Source organism: Psittacula echo, assembly GCF_963264785.1.
Source record: "Psittacula echo genome assembly, chromosome: 17".
Taxonomy (NCBI): Eukaryota; Metazoa; Chordata; class Aves; order Psittaciformes; family Psittacidae; genus Psittacula; species Psittacula echo.
The window spans coordinates 4,592,763-4,607,680 of NC_137753.1; the positions used below are offsets into that span (position 1 = coordinate 4,592,763).

At 45.8% G+C, this 14,918-nt stretch overlaps 1 protein-coding gene across 1 annotated transcript; it reads left to right on the plus strand.

The window, feature by feature from the left end:
- Window positions 1-485: 485 nt before the first annotated feature.
- ENO1 (enolase 1) lies at window positions 486-14,765 on the plus strand. Its single transcript, XM_080631283.1, has 12 exons — window positions 486-552; window positions 4,712-4,805; window positions 6,139-6,234; window positions 8,798-8,856; window positions 9,738-9,807; window positions 9,988-10,121; window positions 10,281-10,503; window positions 12,049-12,246; window positions 12,477-12,678; window positions 13,043-13,151; window positions 13,871-13,929; window positions 14,313-14,765. The coding sequence occupies exons 2-12, from the start codon at window positions 4,721-4,723 to the stop codon at window positions 14,380-14,382; spliced, it is 1,305 nt and encodes a 434-aa protein (XP_080487409.1). The 5' UTR covers window positions 486-552; window positions 4,712-4,720; the 3' UTR covers window positions 14,383-14,765.
- Window positions 14,766-14,918: the final 153 nt, after the last annotated feature.

Consider the following 14,918-nt stretch of genomic DNA (forward strand, 5'->3'; position numbering starts at 1 on the left):
CCCCCGCACAGATGTCTCCCGTCACCGTGCCCCAATGTCTCCCTGCACAGAGGACATGGCTCACTGTACGTGTAGGCAGCATCCAGCACCCAGTGGATGCCGCCGGTGACGGGGTTTGTCGCCGGTTCACGGCCCTGCCATAGAAGGTGCCAAACCCCCTCACCCCGTAACCCTCCCCACCCGCCATGTCCCGCCCAGCGCGCGTGCGCCGGGAGGGGGGGTGGTGGTGGTGTAGAAGATGGCCCCGCCCCCTCCGTCCTGGGATTTTCCACGAGGCGAACGGCGGAACCGAGCGGGCCGCCGCGGCACGTAGCGCACGCACCCGAGCCCGCCTCTGGCGCGAGGAGGCGGTAGCCAATAGAAGAGCGGAGAAAGCCCTGGCTGGCCAATAGAAGAGCGGCGAGGGGCTGAGCCGACCAATGGAGGACGGGAGGAGGGGCGGGACATGAGCACGGGTTGGGTATAGCCTGGCGTCTGCGCGGCCGATCGGTCTCAGTGTGAGGTGAGGCGCAGAGCGGTGGGTGCTGCTATAGTGGGGCTGCTGGGCCTAAGGTGAGTGTGCCGACGGGGGTAGGGCCTTGCGGCCTCGTGGCTGCGCGGGCTTCAGCGGCCCAGTCCCTCCGCACTTAACCGCGGGATGAGGGGTCCTGGGCGGCCGCGGTTTCCTCTCCTTGAGCTCCGGAGCCGCTACCGCCACATTGAGATGGGGCCGCGTGAGCTCTGCCTCTGAACCCGGCCGGGCCTAGGCGGTCTATGAGGAAGCGCTAGCCGCTGCGTGTACTTCCAGCAACACGACACTGCAGCCGCAATCGCGTGGGGAAAGCCTACGCCGGCCTAAGCACTGTCAGCGTGGGCAGAGGAGTTAAAACCTTCTGGGGTATATGGTGGGTCAGAGCTTCTCAAAAGCAGTGTTTAACTCTTATCTCTTAATCATTAACAGTTGCTTTCGGATTGTGTGTCGTGATTTGGACTTTCCCCTCTGTAGTTGCAGTGGATGTCCTTCAGCTTCACATCTCAAATATTTTAACGTTTGATGTCAGCACTCAGATGGATTCTCTGTCCCTGGAAATGTTCAAAGCAGGTTGGATGGGGTTTGAAGCCACTAGTGGAAAAGTGTCCCTACCCATGGTAGAGTGGTTGGAATGATGATGTTTGAAGGGTCTCTTCCAGCCCAAAGCATTCTGTGATTCTGTGAAATCTGTGCCTTAGGCCTCCCAATGGCTTTGATTAAGTGCTGATTATCTCAGGGCAGCACTTGTGGAGAGTAGCACATGGCCACTCAGTGTGGATCTGTGGATATTATGGTGTGGAAAAAACCACTGGTTTGCCTCGTGCGCAGCTACTGGAGAGGCTTTTGGGTCTCTCTCTGGGTCCGTTACATGCCTGCTGAGTCACAGGGCAGGGCTGTGACTTTCTCAGTCTGCCAGGAAGTAGTGAAGTTTGTCATCCAAACCCACAAACTGAGGCAATGCAGTTTCAGGCCTCCATCTTCTTAAATAACGAAGTAGTTCAATGTGTCTGTGCCTTACTCCCTGCCAGGCATTACTTAAAATACACTGCATCATGTTGCAGATCATGGGGGTGAATTAATACCATGTGGAACGGAGAGGAGTAGGGTTGGAAGGTGGCCTGGTTGGTCCATGCTTGTCCAAGTACTTTTTAAGTTGGAGTAGTCTGCATTTTTGTTAGAATACTGTATTCCTTGTAGAGAACACAGGTTCAGATACAGAGTAAGTGTTTATATCACAGAATTTATCACAGAATCATTAGGGCTGGAAGGGACCTCTGGAGAATCATCTATTCCAACCCCCTTGCCAGCGTTTGGACTTCAGTTAATAGTGAGGCTTGTACTCAGAACTGGCAGTGGTCTGTAGCTGGGCCTTGAAGTAGGTAACAGTGTGTGCTCCTGTGGAGGACAGGAAAGCTTGTGTGTGCGTGTGGTTCCTCCATGAAGGGAGACACTGACCTTGCCAGCAGATTACAGTGCAAAACAATGTTTAAGGCAATGTGTACATTAAATATCACTCTGGTATTTGCATGTTTGTCTAGCTCCATCACTGAGTGCAAAGGTCTGGAGTGCTACTGATGAGCTTTCTTGTGTTTTGTTAGCATTTCCACAGCTAGACCTGTGCTAACTCTTACTTTCTGGATTTGACTGAATTGATTGAGGCAGAATATGTAACACTTGGCTTCTGATGAGCTAAACAGCATCAGATTTTTACCCAGGAATAGCTTGGGGGAAAGCTGTTTCTTGGATCATGTGAGGGGGTTGGGAAGATGAGCCAAAAGAAGAGGAAAAAAAAAAAAAAAGGTGTGAGGAATTTCTGAAACACTGCAGTGCTGTGAAATGCCTCCTCCTAAGGAAAAGGGAGGGACTGTTGGAGGAGGTCACTTGTCAAGGGTGTTTGAGTAATGTTGGACCTGGCAGACATTACCAGTGGAAGCTCTTACAGGGTGTATTCCTGAAGTGCCACCTTTGTGAAGGTCAACAGACAGTTCTTGCATTGCTTACTTACTGTGAGCTGGCTGGCTGTTCAAAGAATCAGACACCTAATGGTTTGTTGCAAAGCTGTGGTTCTGAAAATGAAAGTAATGCATAGCAGGTGCCAGCATAATCAGCTCCAAAACCCCTTTTCAGATAAATGGAGATTCTTCCTATTAGCCACTGCTCAGTGCATGTGCAGAGAGATAAGTGTTAGCATGGACGGGACTGATAACTGGAGAGTTGCAGGGATTTATTTCTAGCTTGATATTTACTGATTCAAGTTTCATAGTGGCAGCATGAAGGCAAGCTTGAACTGAGTTGTGTTGCTTCTTACATTAGTCATATCGTCTGTCAATGTGTGGGCTTTGCTGTGGAGCAGGCATCGAGTCTCTCAAAATCTGTCTTATACTTATCTGCTTAGAGGCAGGACAACTGGAAAGGGCACTTAAAGCCATGGTGACAAATCAAATGGTGACCCATGTTTTTAACATGGGGTGTGTGGGTTTTTCAGTGAAGGAAGTATAAGTGTATGAAGGTAACCCCCACACATACACACTCAGTATGAACAGCACTGTTTCCAAGGTCCAGGTTTTTTTTAACTTTGCTCTAACTACAGAGAGATTCATGACCATTTCTGTAAACAGGGTTACCACCCACAGTGGCTTGCCAAAGAGCCAGCTTCCAGATAGTTCTGCTTCTGAGTCTGAGCTTTCTTCTCTGCAGATGAGCTGGGTTTGGTGCCAGTCGGTGGGTTGCAGGCGTGTGTATGACTTGGTTTTTAAAATGTAGCTAGGCTTACATAAGGAGTTCCTTATTGCCTTTTTTCTTTAAGGAAAAGTGTATAGATATATGAGAAGGGGGTGAAAAAGTATTCAAAAGAAGAAAAATCACCACAGAGGAAGAGCTATTCCTGTAAATACCCCAGATAAGGTATAACTATTAATGCAAGTTCTTAATTAGAGCCCTGGCTGTCTGTTTCTATTTTGGGATAGGTTACATTTGGCTCTGAACAGCTGCTGTGCATACTAAGCACTGTTGCACTTTAGCCTTTTATCAAAAAGAATTCTATCTGGTAGCAGAGATTTCCTGTATTGGGAGCGCTTGGCTGCTCTTACATGGTAAGGTGGTATTCCTTCAGATATCTCTGGAAACAAGGCTTCTGGTTTTAGACTGTTCATCCCACCTAGGTTAAAATTTCTGCCTTACCAACATATGACTCAACTCTTGCTAAGTATTATAGGTTTTCCCAGTTGAAGTAGTGTAAAGCGATGTTTTTGAACTGGTCTCATGCCTGAAGGTGTTAATACAGGGTATAAATGATGTTAAGCTGATGCTGCTAGCAGCAGCTGTTGCTGCATGCTGAGGGCAGTGCAAGGCTTGAGGTCTCTTTTGGGTGGGGGGTGGGGTGGAGTGGAGGGGTTCTCTGCTGACCCTTTGGCTGTATGGGAGAGGGACCAGTTAGCAGGTCTCATGAGGGAGAGCTGGGTGGTAGTGGCTGTTCCTGTGGCTGGTTCAAGCTGCCAGAGGCCACGCAGAACCAGCCTCCCAGGAGCACCAGCAGCCAGGGTGTGGGAGCAGAGAGTGGAGTCTGTTGGAAGCAACATCAGCAGGTTCCATGGCAGTTCTGGTGGGAAGGGTGTGCTGGTGATTTGGCTGCTGCCTGCTCTGCTCAGGCTTAGGCTGCAACCTGTTGCCCCAACTCAGCTGGTGGCTGTGGCAGCCTCCCCAGAAGTTTGAGGTCTGCAGGGAATTTGAAGATATCTTTCAAAAGAATGACCATTTTATGAGTGGGTTCTTTTTAAGAGCTATATGGAGACAGTTGCCTGCTGAAAGAATATGGTGTCTACCCACTGCAACTGCAAGGCTCTGGCTGAAACCCAAACAGAAGCAATACAGCTTACCTATGATGATGTCTCCATCCAAACAGTCCTCCCAGGAACTGAAATAGTTGCCCAGACCTTGGGTTGATGGTATCTGGATTTAGTTTGGATATAAGGAAGAAATTTTTTTTATGATGAGGGTGATGAGACACTGGAAGAGGTTTGCCCAGAGAAGTGGTGAATACCCCATCATTGGAAGTGTTATCAGGTTGGATGACACTTTGAGCATCTTGATCAAGTGAAAGATGTTCAACCCCCCTGTGGCAGGGTGATTGAACTTAGATGATCTTTGAAGGTTCCTTTCCACCCAAACTATTTGTGATTAATGCTAAACTCTTCTTTTCAGGTGTTAAAGATGTCTATTCTCAAGATCCATGCCCGTGAAATCTTTGACTCCCGTGGGAATCCCACTGTTGAGGTAGACCTCTATACCAACAAAGGTGAGTCATTGCAGATGTTAGTTTCTTCTATTTATCTGGCAGAACTGAAGAGGCAATTAAAAGCATTACAAGCTGTCCTGTTAAAACACTGGAATTGTGCTTGCTTTTTCTTGCATACATATAACTTGTTGCTGAGCTTGCAATGGAACTTGCAGGAAAAAACCTGTACCTTGCTCTACTGGGATGAATTTGCTGAGCTCAAGATACTGGCCTGGACAACAAAGTGTTTCATACTGTGCCACTTCTTACAGTGCAAGTGTTAATCCAGAACTGTCTTTCTTCCCTTGTCCTGAGCAAAAACTGGGATAGCACTTGCAAACTTGGAGTTAAAAGGGCTTTGTTTGTGTCCGTAAGCAGCTGCTAATGGCCGGGTCTTGGTTTTCTATGCTCTCTAAACTCTTGACTGCACTTGAAATTTAATTCTTGATTTGTCTAGCAGTCACTTTGTGTACTGAAACACTCTTGTGCTGCAGAATTGAATCTAGGGTAATGGTTTCTTCTCTGTGTGAGTGCTCAGGCATGACTAAACATCTTGTCTAATTGGGTTTTCAGATCTAATGTCTTATATTTTTAATAATTGCAGGACTTTCCCTTGGTTTGCTAGTTGTTCATCCCACATCCGATAGGATCTGACAGAGGCATTGTGCAAACACATACCAGTGTGGTTTGGTGGAATGAGCAAACACAATAGCTGTAATACACGAACTAAATAGCTGATCTTTCTGCCTCAAAAGATTAATGCAGTCATTTAATGAGATTGACCCTACTAAGCTCTTTGCTGTAGTGGGATAAGGGAGAGACCGGAGGCTGAAGCTGGCATCTTGAACCACAGGCAGAACAGACTCCAGTGGACTGATTTGCTCAAAGTCCAGCATCCTTGGCTGGAGGGATGGGCAATCTGGGTGGCTGTACTGTTGCTGGAAGAGCTTAGAGGTCATATTAACAATATAGGCCTCGTAATTGTTGCTTTTATGCCGTATCTTGGAAGAATTCAAGAGCTTGCCTGCCAGACTGAGCTCAAAGGAGGATTCAGTAATAAAACCATGGTTTTGGGAGGGAAATATGTGACTTTCTGAACTTACACACTTGAAATGCACAGTGGAGAATGAGTCAACTTGCTGTTGATCAGTGAGGGAGATGCTGTTGAATTGGTGGTGCTATAAAGGACTACAGAGTTCTCAGGATGGATGTTGAGTGAGCAGAGATGCTGTTCAGAAATGACCTCCCCCATCTCCAGCGGTGGCAGTGTGTGATAGGTTGGGATGGTGTTAGGGTGGAGAATATTGTGTGGGATTGAACATGCTAAGACAGTTCTTTTTCCTGTTGGAAACAGGTCTTTTCAGAGCTGCTGTTCCCAGTGGTGCCTCAACTGGGATCTATGAAGCTCTGGAGCTTCGTGACAATGACAAGACACGCTACCTGGGGAAAGGTAAACCTGAATTTTGGTACTTAGCTTGGCCTGTTACAATGGCTGTGTTATTGCATATGTTTATGCCAGATTGGAGCAGAGGTCACATGGGCTCCCTCACTGCTGTCCACGTTCTGTACAAGGCATGGCAATTAAGCAAAAGCTATGGAGATTAACAGTAAGATGCTAGCAGTGCATACCACATGTAAGCTGTGTGGCTGGGGCCTAGATAAAGCACAGGCTGCTGGGTTTCCCGAGGTACCATGTAGAGAGTGACTGCCTTCAGCATGTATAGTGGTGGAGATAAGTGTACCTCCGTAGGTGGGTACATGGAGCTCAGGCATGCCAGCTAGGTGGTAACGTCTCTATTATGATATGCCCAAATGGACTTTGTTATGCCACTTCTGTTGCCCTGCATGTTGGTGCATGTCAGAGTACAGAGTGTGTTAGTAGTGTGTTGTAAGAGCATCTGAATGAACTGCTCCAAAAGGCTTGGTGATGCTGCAGCTAGTCACAAGAATTCTTCACAGACCAAATTTTCAAAGAACTCTTAAATGTATCTGCTCTGACACCACAGACTCCTTAGAAGCAGATTAAATCCTGAACCTGAGGCTTATGCTAACTGCTGACCACAGCTAATATGCAGCTTCACACTGATCATCATGGAAGATACTATTGTTTCAGATTGCACAATAGCTAAAGCCACTTTATTTTTCTGTCTGTTATTACAGGTAGCCAGGATACTTAAGTTTGTGTCAGTGGCATATTATTTTAGTTGTCTATTTGTATGTCCTGAAAGGAAACTAAGCACAACAGTCACCTGACTGGCTTGGGAACAAGTGTGTGGAAAAAGAATACCCATATAAAAGATGGCATTATCTACTAAACATCCTAATAGTAATTCTTATGATTACTCTGAGAGCTTGGACAGCCAAGACTCCTTTTTAGCTTGCTGCTGTGAAAGCATTGGTGGTACCTTCTAAGTATATAGATTAACTCTTAGCTGGGAAGGAGATTCAGTTGTCTTCAAACTTTTCTACCAGTCAGGTGAAAGGAAGCTAGAATGTTTTGTGCCAATTCAGAAAGGCTGGTTAGAGTAGGTAACTACTGAATTGAACTTTGAGAGCATTGTCTGAGAAGATTCAGAGTTGTTATTACTTAAACACAGGATAAACTCCTAGATGACTGAACATCCCAAAGAGCTGAAGAGCTTATGCTGTTTACCTCAGGCACTTTTACTCGAGAAGAGTAAATGTGTACTTACCTCAGTGTGCTAAATGTGTGAGCACTTAGACCTGTTAAGTCTGATCCTATGGACAGTTCTTGATGGCACTTAACTAGACAGCAGCCTGAGCTTCCCCAGCAGGCTATCACAGCTGGGAGTTTTTGTCAGCTGGGGAATAACATGAGTTACAAAAAAAGAAAATCACCAAATGAGATGAGTTGCAGATAGCCGGTAGGGCTTTTGTAACAGAAATCTCCAGCCTTAGACCACTTAAAAGGCAGTTAATGTGGTTCAGGGTGCACTTAATGAGCATTCACTGATACTGAAGCTGAGGTCTTTGGAGGTCTTCAAACTGTGTCCAGGGATGCTCCTTAGGCTGATATTGGTAGCTGGCTAATGATGGCCTCTGCCTATGGGGAGGAAGCAAGTTCGTGCTGGAGCTGCTGGTTTACACAGTGGTGGGTCCAAATGATTAAAACGATGGTGCTGTGTTCATGCTTTATTCTCTGCCTGAAGCCAGGGCAAATGATTTTTATGCCTACATACCGGTACAGTGACAGCATCCTTTAGCATTGTATCAAGTGTAAAATGTGCTAAGCTGATGCTTTAGCAGTGTTACATAACAGCAGATAGTGAAGTGCCTGAGCTGCTGCATGCTTAAGTTCTGAGCAAGATTTTTTCTTTCCCCTTACTCATCCTTTCCATGAATGGATAGGAGCAGCCTGCCCTAAAACCTTTTCCAAGTGCTGTCATTTAGCCACTTGAGGTTTGAGTCTGCAATAGGATGGAAACCTGGGTGGAAAGACCAAATAGAGCCTTGCTGACTGATGCAGTTTCCTCTACCCTTTGAATCTTCTTGTTTCTATTCTGCTGCTCAATATCAGACACTTGGTGACTTAAAGGTCTGTTACCTATTTGTGTCCTTTTCTTTCTTCCATGGCTGCCTTTGTTCTTGGCTGTGGGTCTTCATCTCTTCCTTGATTGTCTTTGTCCATTTCGCTTCTGTCAGGTGTATCCAGAGCTGTTAAATATGTTAACGAGTTCCTGGGGACAGCGTTATGTACACAGGTAATGGATGTGCTCTCAGTGCAACCTTGTCACTTGGATGAATTTCTCCAGGGCATGGTCTTGCAAACTAACTTTGCAGCAGGCATTCCTAGGTGATGCTTACTTCATGCAACTTCTGATTCAATCAAGATGACCTCTGGAAGTGTTCACATTTGGCTGTAAGCTGAGGATGGATTGGGGTTTGAAGAGCATGAGATGATACCCTTGATGTTTCTTGTAACTGAGATCCCTTACTAATGCCTACATAACCAGTGTGGTTGATCAGTGTCCCAATTTGCTTGTTCCTTACAGGTGTCTCAAAAGCTGTTGAGCACGTCAATAAAACAATTGCACCTGCACTGGTTAGCAAGGTAGGAGCAATGTGTTGTCTGCTAACATCTGCTAATGCCAGTCCAGTGTGTCCTAACTGATGGGTTGTCTCTTGAGACAATTGCAGAAGCTGTCTTGCTTAGGGGGGGGTGTTAGCTGTGTATTGGAGTGCATGTGAACAAAGTGACCTTTTGGCAGCAGTTGCTTTACTTGATGACTGCATATCTAACAATGAGAACAGTCTCTAGCAGCCTAGTGGTGTTGTGTGCCGAAATACTTAGGCATCTGTGAACTTCACTGGTGTGCAGTTAAGATACTTTATGCTTAAAAGGGTGGCTAAATGATGGAGAGGGACTGAGTTTTATCCAAGCTGGCTAATTTGGAAGGGAATCTGAGGGGATCTTAGTAAAGCCTGCTTGAGTGACATTGCTGTGCATTTCATGGGCACTGAGCCCTAACTAGAAAGGGGAGTGCAAAACTAAGTGGTAATGCATGAAGTGATTGTATGTTCTTAGTGACAATTCCAAACATTAAGTACTAAGCTACAAATGGGTGTATGTTTTGAGCAAGCAGATAATCTTTGAGCTTGCATGAAAGTGGCAGGAGGCATAAACCGGAGCTTTCTCCTATCCTGTGCCAGGCTGATAGCAGTGTAAATGTCAGGAAGTCAAAGGGACATGATAGCCTTGTAGCTCTGAATGTGGAGAACAAAACAAGCTTCTCATGTGTCAGCCTTAGCCTGCTGGAAGTGACCAGAAGATGCTGCTGTTTGATAATGATGAAAATTAGTCTTTTCAACTGTTGGTAGTTGCTCTTAAGTAAGTTTTGATGCCTGCCAGGGAAATAAAAAAGCAGTGGGTAGGTGAGAGTTTGTGGAGCTGTATTTGGTGTTAAGCAATGCTTTGTTTGCTTTTCTCTGCAGAATGTCAATGTTGTGGAACAAGAAAAGATTGACAAACTGATGCTGGAAATGGATGGATCAGAGAACAAATGTAAGTGGGCTTTGCTGCAATGAGGTGTGAAAAAATAAGACTGATACATAGATTTCTAGCTTGTCAGAAACAATTGGTATGGCATATGCTGTGCACTTGCACAACCAGGACCATGGTGCTGGTATATCTGAGTCTCTTTATGAAGACAATGTTTTTGTAAACAATTTCTTCCTGTTTCAGCCAAATTTGGTGCCAATGCCATCTTGGGTGTATCTCTGGCTGTATGCAAAGCTGGTGCTGCTGAGAAGGGTGTCCCCTTGTACCGTCATATTGCTGACCTGGCTGGAAATGCAGAAGTCATTCTTCCAGTTCCTGTAAGTCTCTTGCTAGAGCTCCCTAGAGGCTTGATCTAAGCAGGTGCTACATGGTGTCTTGTCTTGAATCAGATTCTCTAGAGAATGAAGAGTCTTAAATGCTGTTATCAATTTACCCTGAAATGTTCTAACTTACCTATTCTTTTTGGTTACTCCAAGGCTTTTAATGTGATCAATGGTGGCTCCCATGCTGGTAACAAGCTGGCTATGCAGGAATTCATGATCCTCCCTGTGGGTGCTGACACTTTCAAAGAGGCAATGCGCATTGGTGCAGAGGTCTATCACAACCTGAAGAATGTAATCAAGGAGAAGTATGGCAAGGATGCAACCAATGTGGGTGATGAGGGTGGTTTTGCCCCCAACATCCTGGAAAATAAAGAAGGTAAGAATGAGCTAAGTGTGGGAGAAGATGTAACTGATAGAGAATGAAGACCATACCTAGCCACTATGAATGGAAAGCAGAATCAGTAGGTTGTAGGACTTGCTGCTGTTAACTTGTTTTGTTTTGCACTGGTGTGATCCAGTGTAGTACCACAAAGCTACTCCCTTGGACTTCAGGTAATGCAGCTTGATGGGATTGCTCTGACTTGCATGTCTCATTACTGTTTCATTCCTATAGCAGCTTAAGGGAATCTTACCTCTTTCCAGTTGAAAAGTGGTGTGGGAATATCTCATTCATTACAGTCTTCTCAGATGGCAGTATTTATGTTTAGTGGAGTTTTTCCTCCTTTGTTAGGAGGAAAACAGTTTGAACTGTGCCTGGTAACACGTGGGAGTGTACGAAGACTTGCCTGGGAAGCGGAGGCATTTGCTGCTTCCACAGCCAAACAGTTCTGTTCAGAAACCTGTGGGGGGAGGGAGGCAGTTTGTCTTGTGTAGAAGGAAATACCTGTTCTTGCAGAAAACTGTACCAGAAGAGCTGATTTTCTGCCTCTTTTGCAGAAATGGAGCTACTAATAAGCCAGTAGAATACTAGAACTCTGTGCAGTTGTTATTTTAAAGCTGTTAGTTCTGTTATTGTTGAATGTAGCCTCTGAGCTGCATTGCCTTTTCTAACACAGCAGATCATGAGCCAGCACCAGAAATCAGGGCATTTCTGAATCCAGTCACATGCAACTCTTGCTAGGTCTGTACCTTAGCAGACATCAATGAACATGACCTTGAAATGGCCTTTACACTCCAAAGAAATTGTGTTGCTGACAGCAGCTGCTTTTGCAGTTTGTACATTAACATCTTGTTAAAAAAACACCCCACAACACAGGAAGATCAAGCACACTTGATCTGAGCTTTCTGTCGTAAATAGCCTGTCTGATCCTGATCCAGCTGCTTGGCTTAGAGTTAGGGGTGATGGAGAGAGTCTTACTTGTTGTGACCAGGCTGAATGTCCTTGACTGGACTCTGCCAAACAGGGTAGCATAGTGGGTTGTATCCAGAAACCCTCTTGTACATATAATTGTGCAAGTGAAGCACAGGTAGAGGCGAAGAGAGTGTGCCCTGTGTGGAGGCAGGCTATGTATCCCAGTGTTAGGCAAGGCTTGAATGTTGCCCACTTCCATGGTCCACACCTGATCTGGAGCTAAAAGGTAATAAAGTGCAATCACTGCTTACTACCCACATGCACAAAGCTTGGAGCATGTAGTATCATCTAGTATTAAGCTTTCTGGGCTGAAATGTAGTCCTGCCTGAAGAGATTCTGAATCCTTTAATAGTCTCTCAAGGGTATTACAAGCTAAAACCAGTATTAAAGTGATATCTTGTTCAGTCAGTTCTGAAGTGGGAGAGTTTAAGAGCCTTTTCTGTGTGGCCTTTGGGCTTTCTGTAGGCGTAATGGCTGTTCTTTGCCAAGTGGAAGTACATTTGCTGATCGATGAATAGCTTTTGAGGCAAGATGTTTAGGGGAGATCTCAAACTCCTTGTTGTGTTTCAGCTCTGGAGTTGCTGAAGACTGCTATTGGTAAGGCTGGCTACACTGATAAAGTTGTCATTGGCATGGATGTGGCTGCTTCAGAGTTCTACCGCGATGGAAAGTATGACCTGGACTTCAAATCCCCTGATGACCCCAGCAGATACATTTCTCCCGACCAGCTGGCTGACCTGTACAAGGGCTTTGTCAAGAACTACCCTGGTAAGTTGTTTGTTAATAAGAAGCATGGAAGTAATGGCAAATAGGAATTGATTGCTGAAGGTATGAGTTAGGATGCAGCCTCTTGTAAGAGGGATCAAGAGCAGAATGTTTTAGGGGTCTGAGGACTAATTGAGGAGGGTAGTACTTGGCTGCAGCACTTTGGAAGCACTGCTTTCAAACAAGACCTTTCAGGGGAGTATTGTCTTAAAGCTCCTTGTATCTCTTTACAGTGGTGTCCATTGAAGACCCGTTTGACCAGGATGACTGGGGAGCCTGGAAGAAATTCACTGGCAGTGTTGGCATCCAGGTGGTTGGTGATGATCTGACAGTGACCAATCCAAAGCGTATTGCCAAGGCTGTGGATGAGAAAGCCTGCAACTGCCTCCTCCTTAAGGTCAACCAGATCGGCTCCGTGACAGAGTCGCTGCAAGCGTAAGTTCACCCATCTTGGCTGTGCCAGGGAGGGGGGTTGTCTAATTGAGAGAGATGAACATATAGACCAGATCTAGTGGACTAGAAATGTGCTGAGTGGGCAGCTGTAAGGAAAGAATAGTTACTATTAGAAGATGCTGGCAAGTAAACTTGTACCTTCATTCCTGAACTCACAGGTACATAAAGAAACTTCACTGGGTCTAAGCATGTGTAAAAGCAGGTCTTTGTCACTGTGTTATCACATGATCCTAACCCTGACGCTTGCCAAAGGGCAGTTCTATCATGGCCAAGCAGGGAGTACTGCTATTGTAAAGGCTGCAAGCAAATAGGCATGGTGTGAGTCTTTGTGTCTTATCTCTTCTAGCTGTAAGCTTGCCCAGACCAATGGCTGGGGTGTGATGGTGAGTCACCGTTCTGGAGAAACAGAAGATACCTTCATTGCTGACCTGGTAGTTGGTCTCTGCACTGGTCAGGTTGGTATCTGTACCTGTGTATTTCGCCTTTCTGCCTGATAAGATAATATGCTGATAAGATAATACGGTGATAGAGCCATGCTCTCAGAGCATGCTCCCATTCAAAGCTGAAATTGGAAGTGGGGAGAAATCAAAGACAAGACAAAACTTAAGATTAAAAAGTAGATGTGTTCTAGAAAGCAAATAACCTTATGCTAATGCTCTGCTAACATGCAGAGAGCTGGGGATGGTCTAGTAAAGCAAGAAAAGCAGAATGCCTTCATGATGGCTTGCCTGCTGCAAATGGAGCAGGGCACTGAGTCTATTCCAACAAACTGAGAATACAAAGCAACTCCTGAAGTCTGTGTACTCGGTAGACTTGTAGCTCTGGCCTGCTTTTCTCCCCCAGTACTGAGGGCTCTTTGAGGTCTGTGCTTGCTCGTGTTGTAGCTTTGCTGTTCCTGTATACATGAAGTTGATTTTTGTCTGGTGGAAGTGTGACAAGGGGACGTGTTATCTTGTGTAAACTCACCTTTAACCACCCATCTGAAAAATCTTCGTCAACTCCAGTGGATGTACTGGGATTTCCTGAAACAAGCTGTTAGCAAATGAACAATCTTTATTGCTCCCAAGCCCTATCCTGTCTGAATATACAGATATTTAAAGCTTGATGCTTGAAATATATGCTCTCTAAACAGAGTAGTGGTGGCCTTATTCTAACTTCCTGATTTCCCTTTCAGATCAAAACTGGTGCCCCTTGCCGATCTGAGCGTCTAGCCAAGTACAACCAGCTGCTGAGGTGAGACTTGGGGAGGGGGGAAAGAGTTGGGAGTGAAGCCTGACAGAGAATTGATGCTCCACTAATGCATACAGGGCACAGCTTAGTCTTCTGCATCTTGGAAACACTGCAGCTTAAGGACATAAGCTGGTGGAGGTGCATGATGCAGACCCCTTGAGTGAGCATGTAAATAATTTGGGTGAAGCTATGTAAGATGGGTGATCCTGAGCAGTGCAATTAAATGTTTGTGTAACTTAAGTGGCTTAGTGGGAGCCAGCTTGTGGCTCTGGGAATATCTCCTGTGTTTAGGTAGTCCAGGGGATTTGATGTAAGGCCAGCAGCTGTGCTAATGTGGGAGTTCTGCACTGTCTGCTGACACCCAGCACTCTCTTCCCTTTCATTAGAATTGAAGAGGAGCTTGGCAGCAAGGCCCGCTTTGCTGGAAGGAACTTCAGGAACCCTCGTGTCAACTAAGTGTGGATCAGTGGACCCCCGTTCTGGTTTAGAGCACTAGTTATGTACTTAGATCACAATTACCTGTGCTAGAGAAAGATAAGGGCAGCTGGAAGGAAAAAGACCAGTTTGCAGGTCCTCTAACCCCATAGACATTTCCTTCACCTAGTGTTTCCACCAGCTCTGATCTGTTACTTGTAAGGCTCTACTGCTTTTGTAGAACAGTCCCTGGGGGTTCTGTGTATCAAATACCCGCTGGGATCATGACCCTGTGACTGGGCATGAACACTTGAATTCCTTTCTCTGCCTGTCTGATCTTCAGTGTTTGGAGCTGTGACTTGCAGTGCAGCCAGAGGTACCTGCAAACACAAACAGTAGTGTTTTTACATGTGGTAAATAAAAGCATCAAACAACCCAACAAAGTGTGGCTTTGAGTTACTTTGGAGGAGGCTGAGGTACAGGGGTACCTATCTCTGTGTGGTTGTATCCTGGTCCGAAGCCTGTTCTGCAGGGAACAGGACTTCTGTGGCTGTGGGGTGGACTTGAGTTGCTTTGTG

Bases quoted from the DNA above. Each gene is read 5' to 3' on its own strand.
- ENO1 (XM_080631283.1), top strand. From the start codon at position 4,721: ATGTCTATTCTCAAGATCCATGCCCGTGAAATCTTTGACTCCCGTGGG. The intron at 9,808-9,987 runs GTAAGTGGGCTT...TTCCTGTTTCAG, and splicing joins GGATGGATCAGAGAACAAAT to CCAAATTTGGTGCCAATGCC. The intron at 12,679-13,042 runs GTAAGTTCACCC...TATCTCTTCTAG, and splicing joins GTGACAGAGTCGCTGCAAGC to CTGTAAGCTTGCCCAGACCA.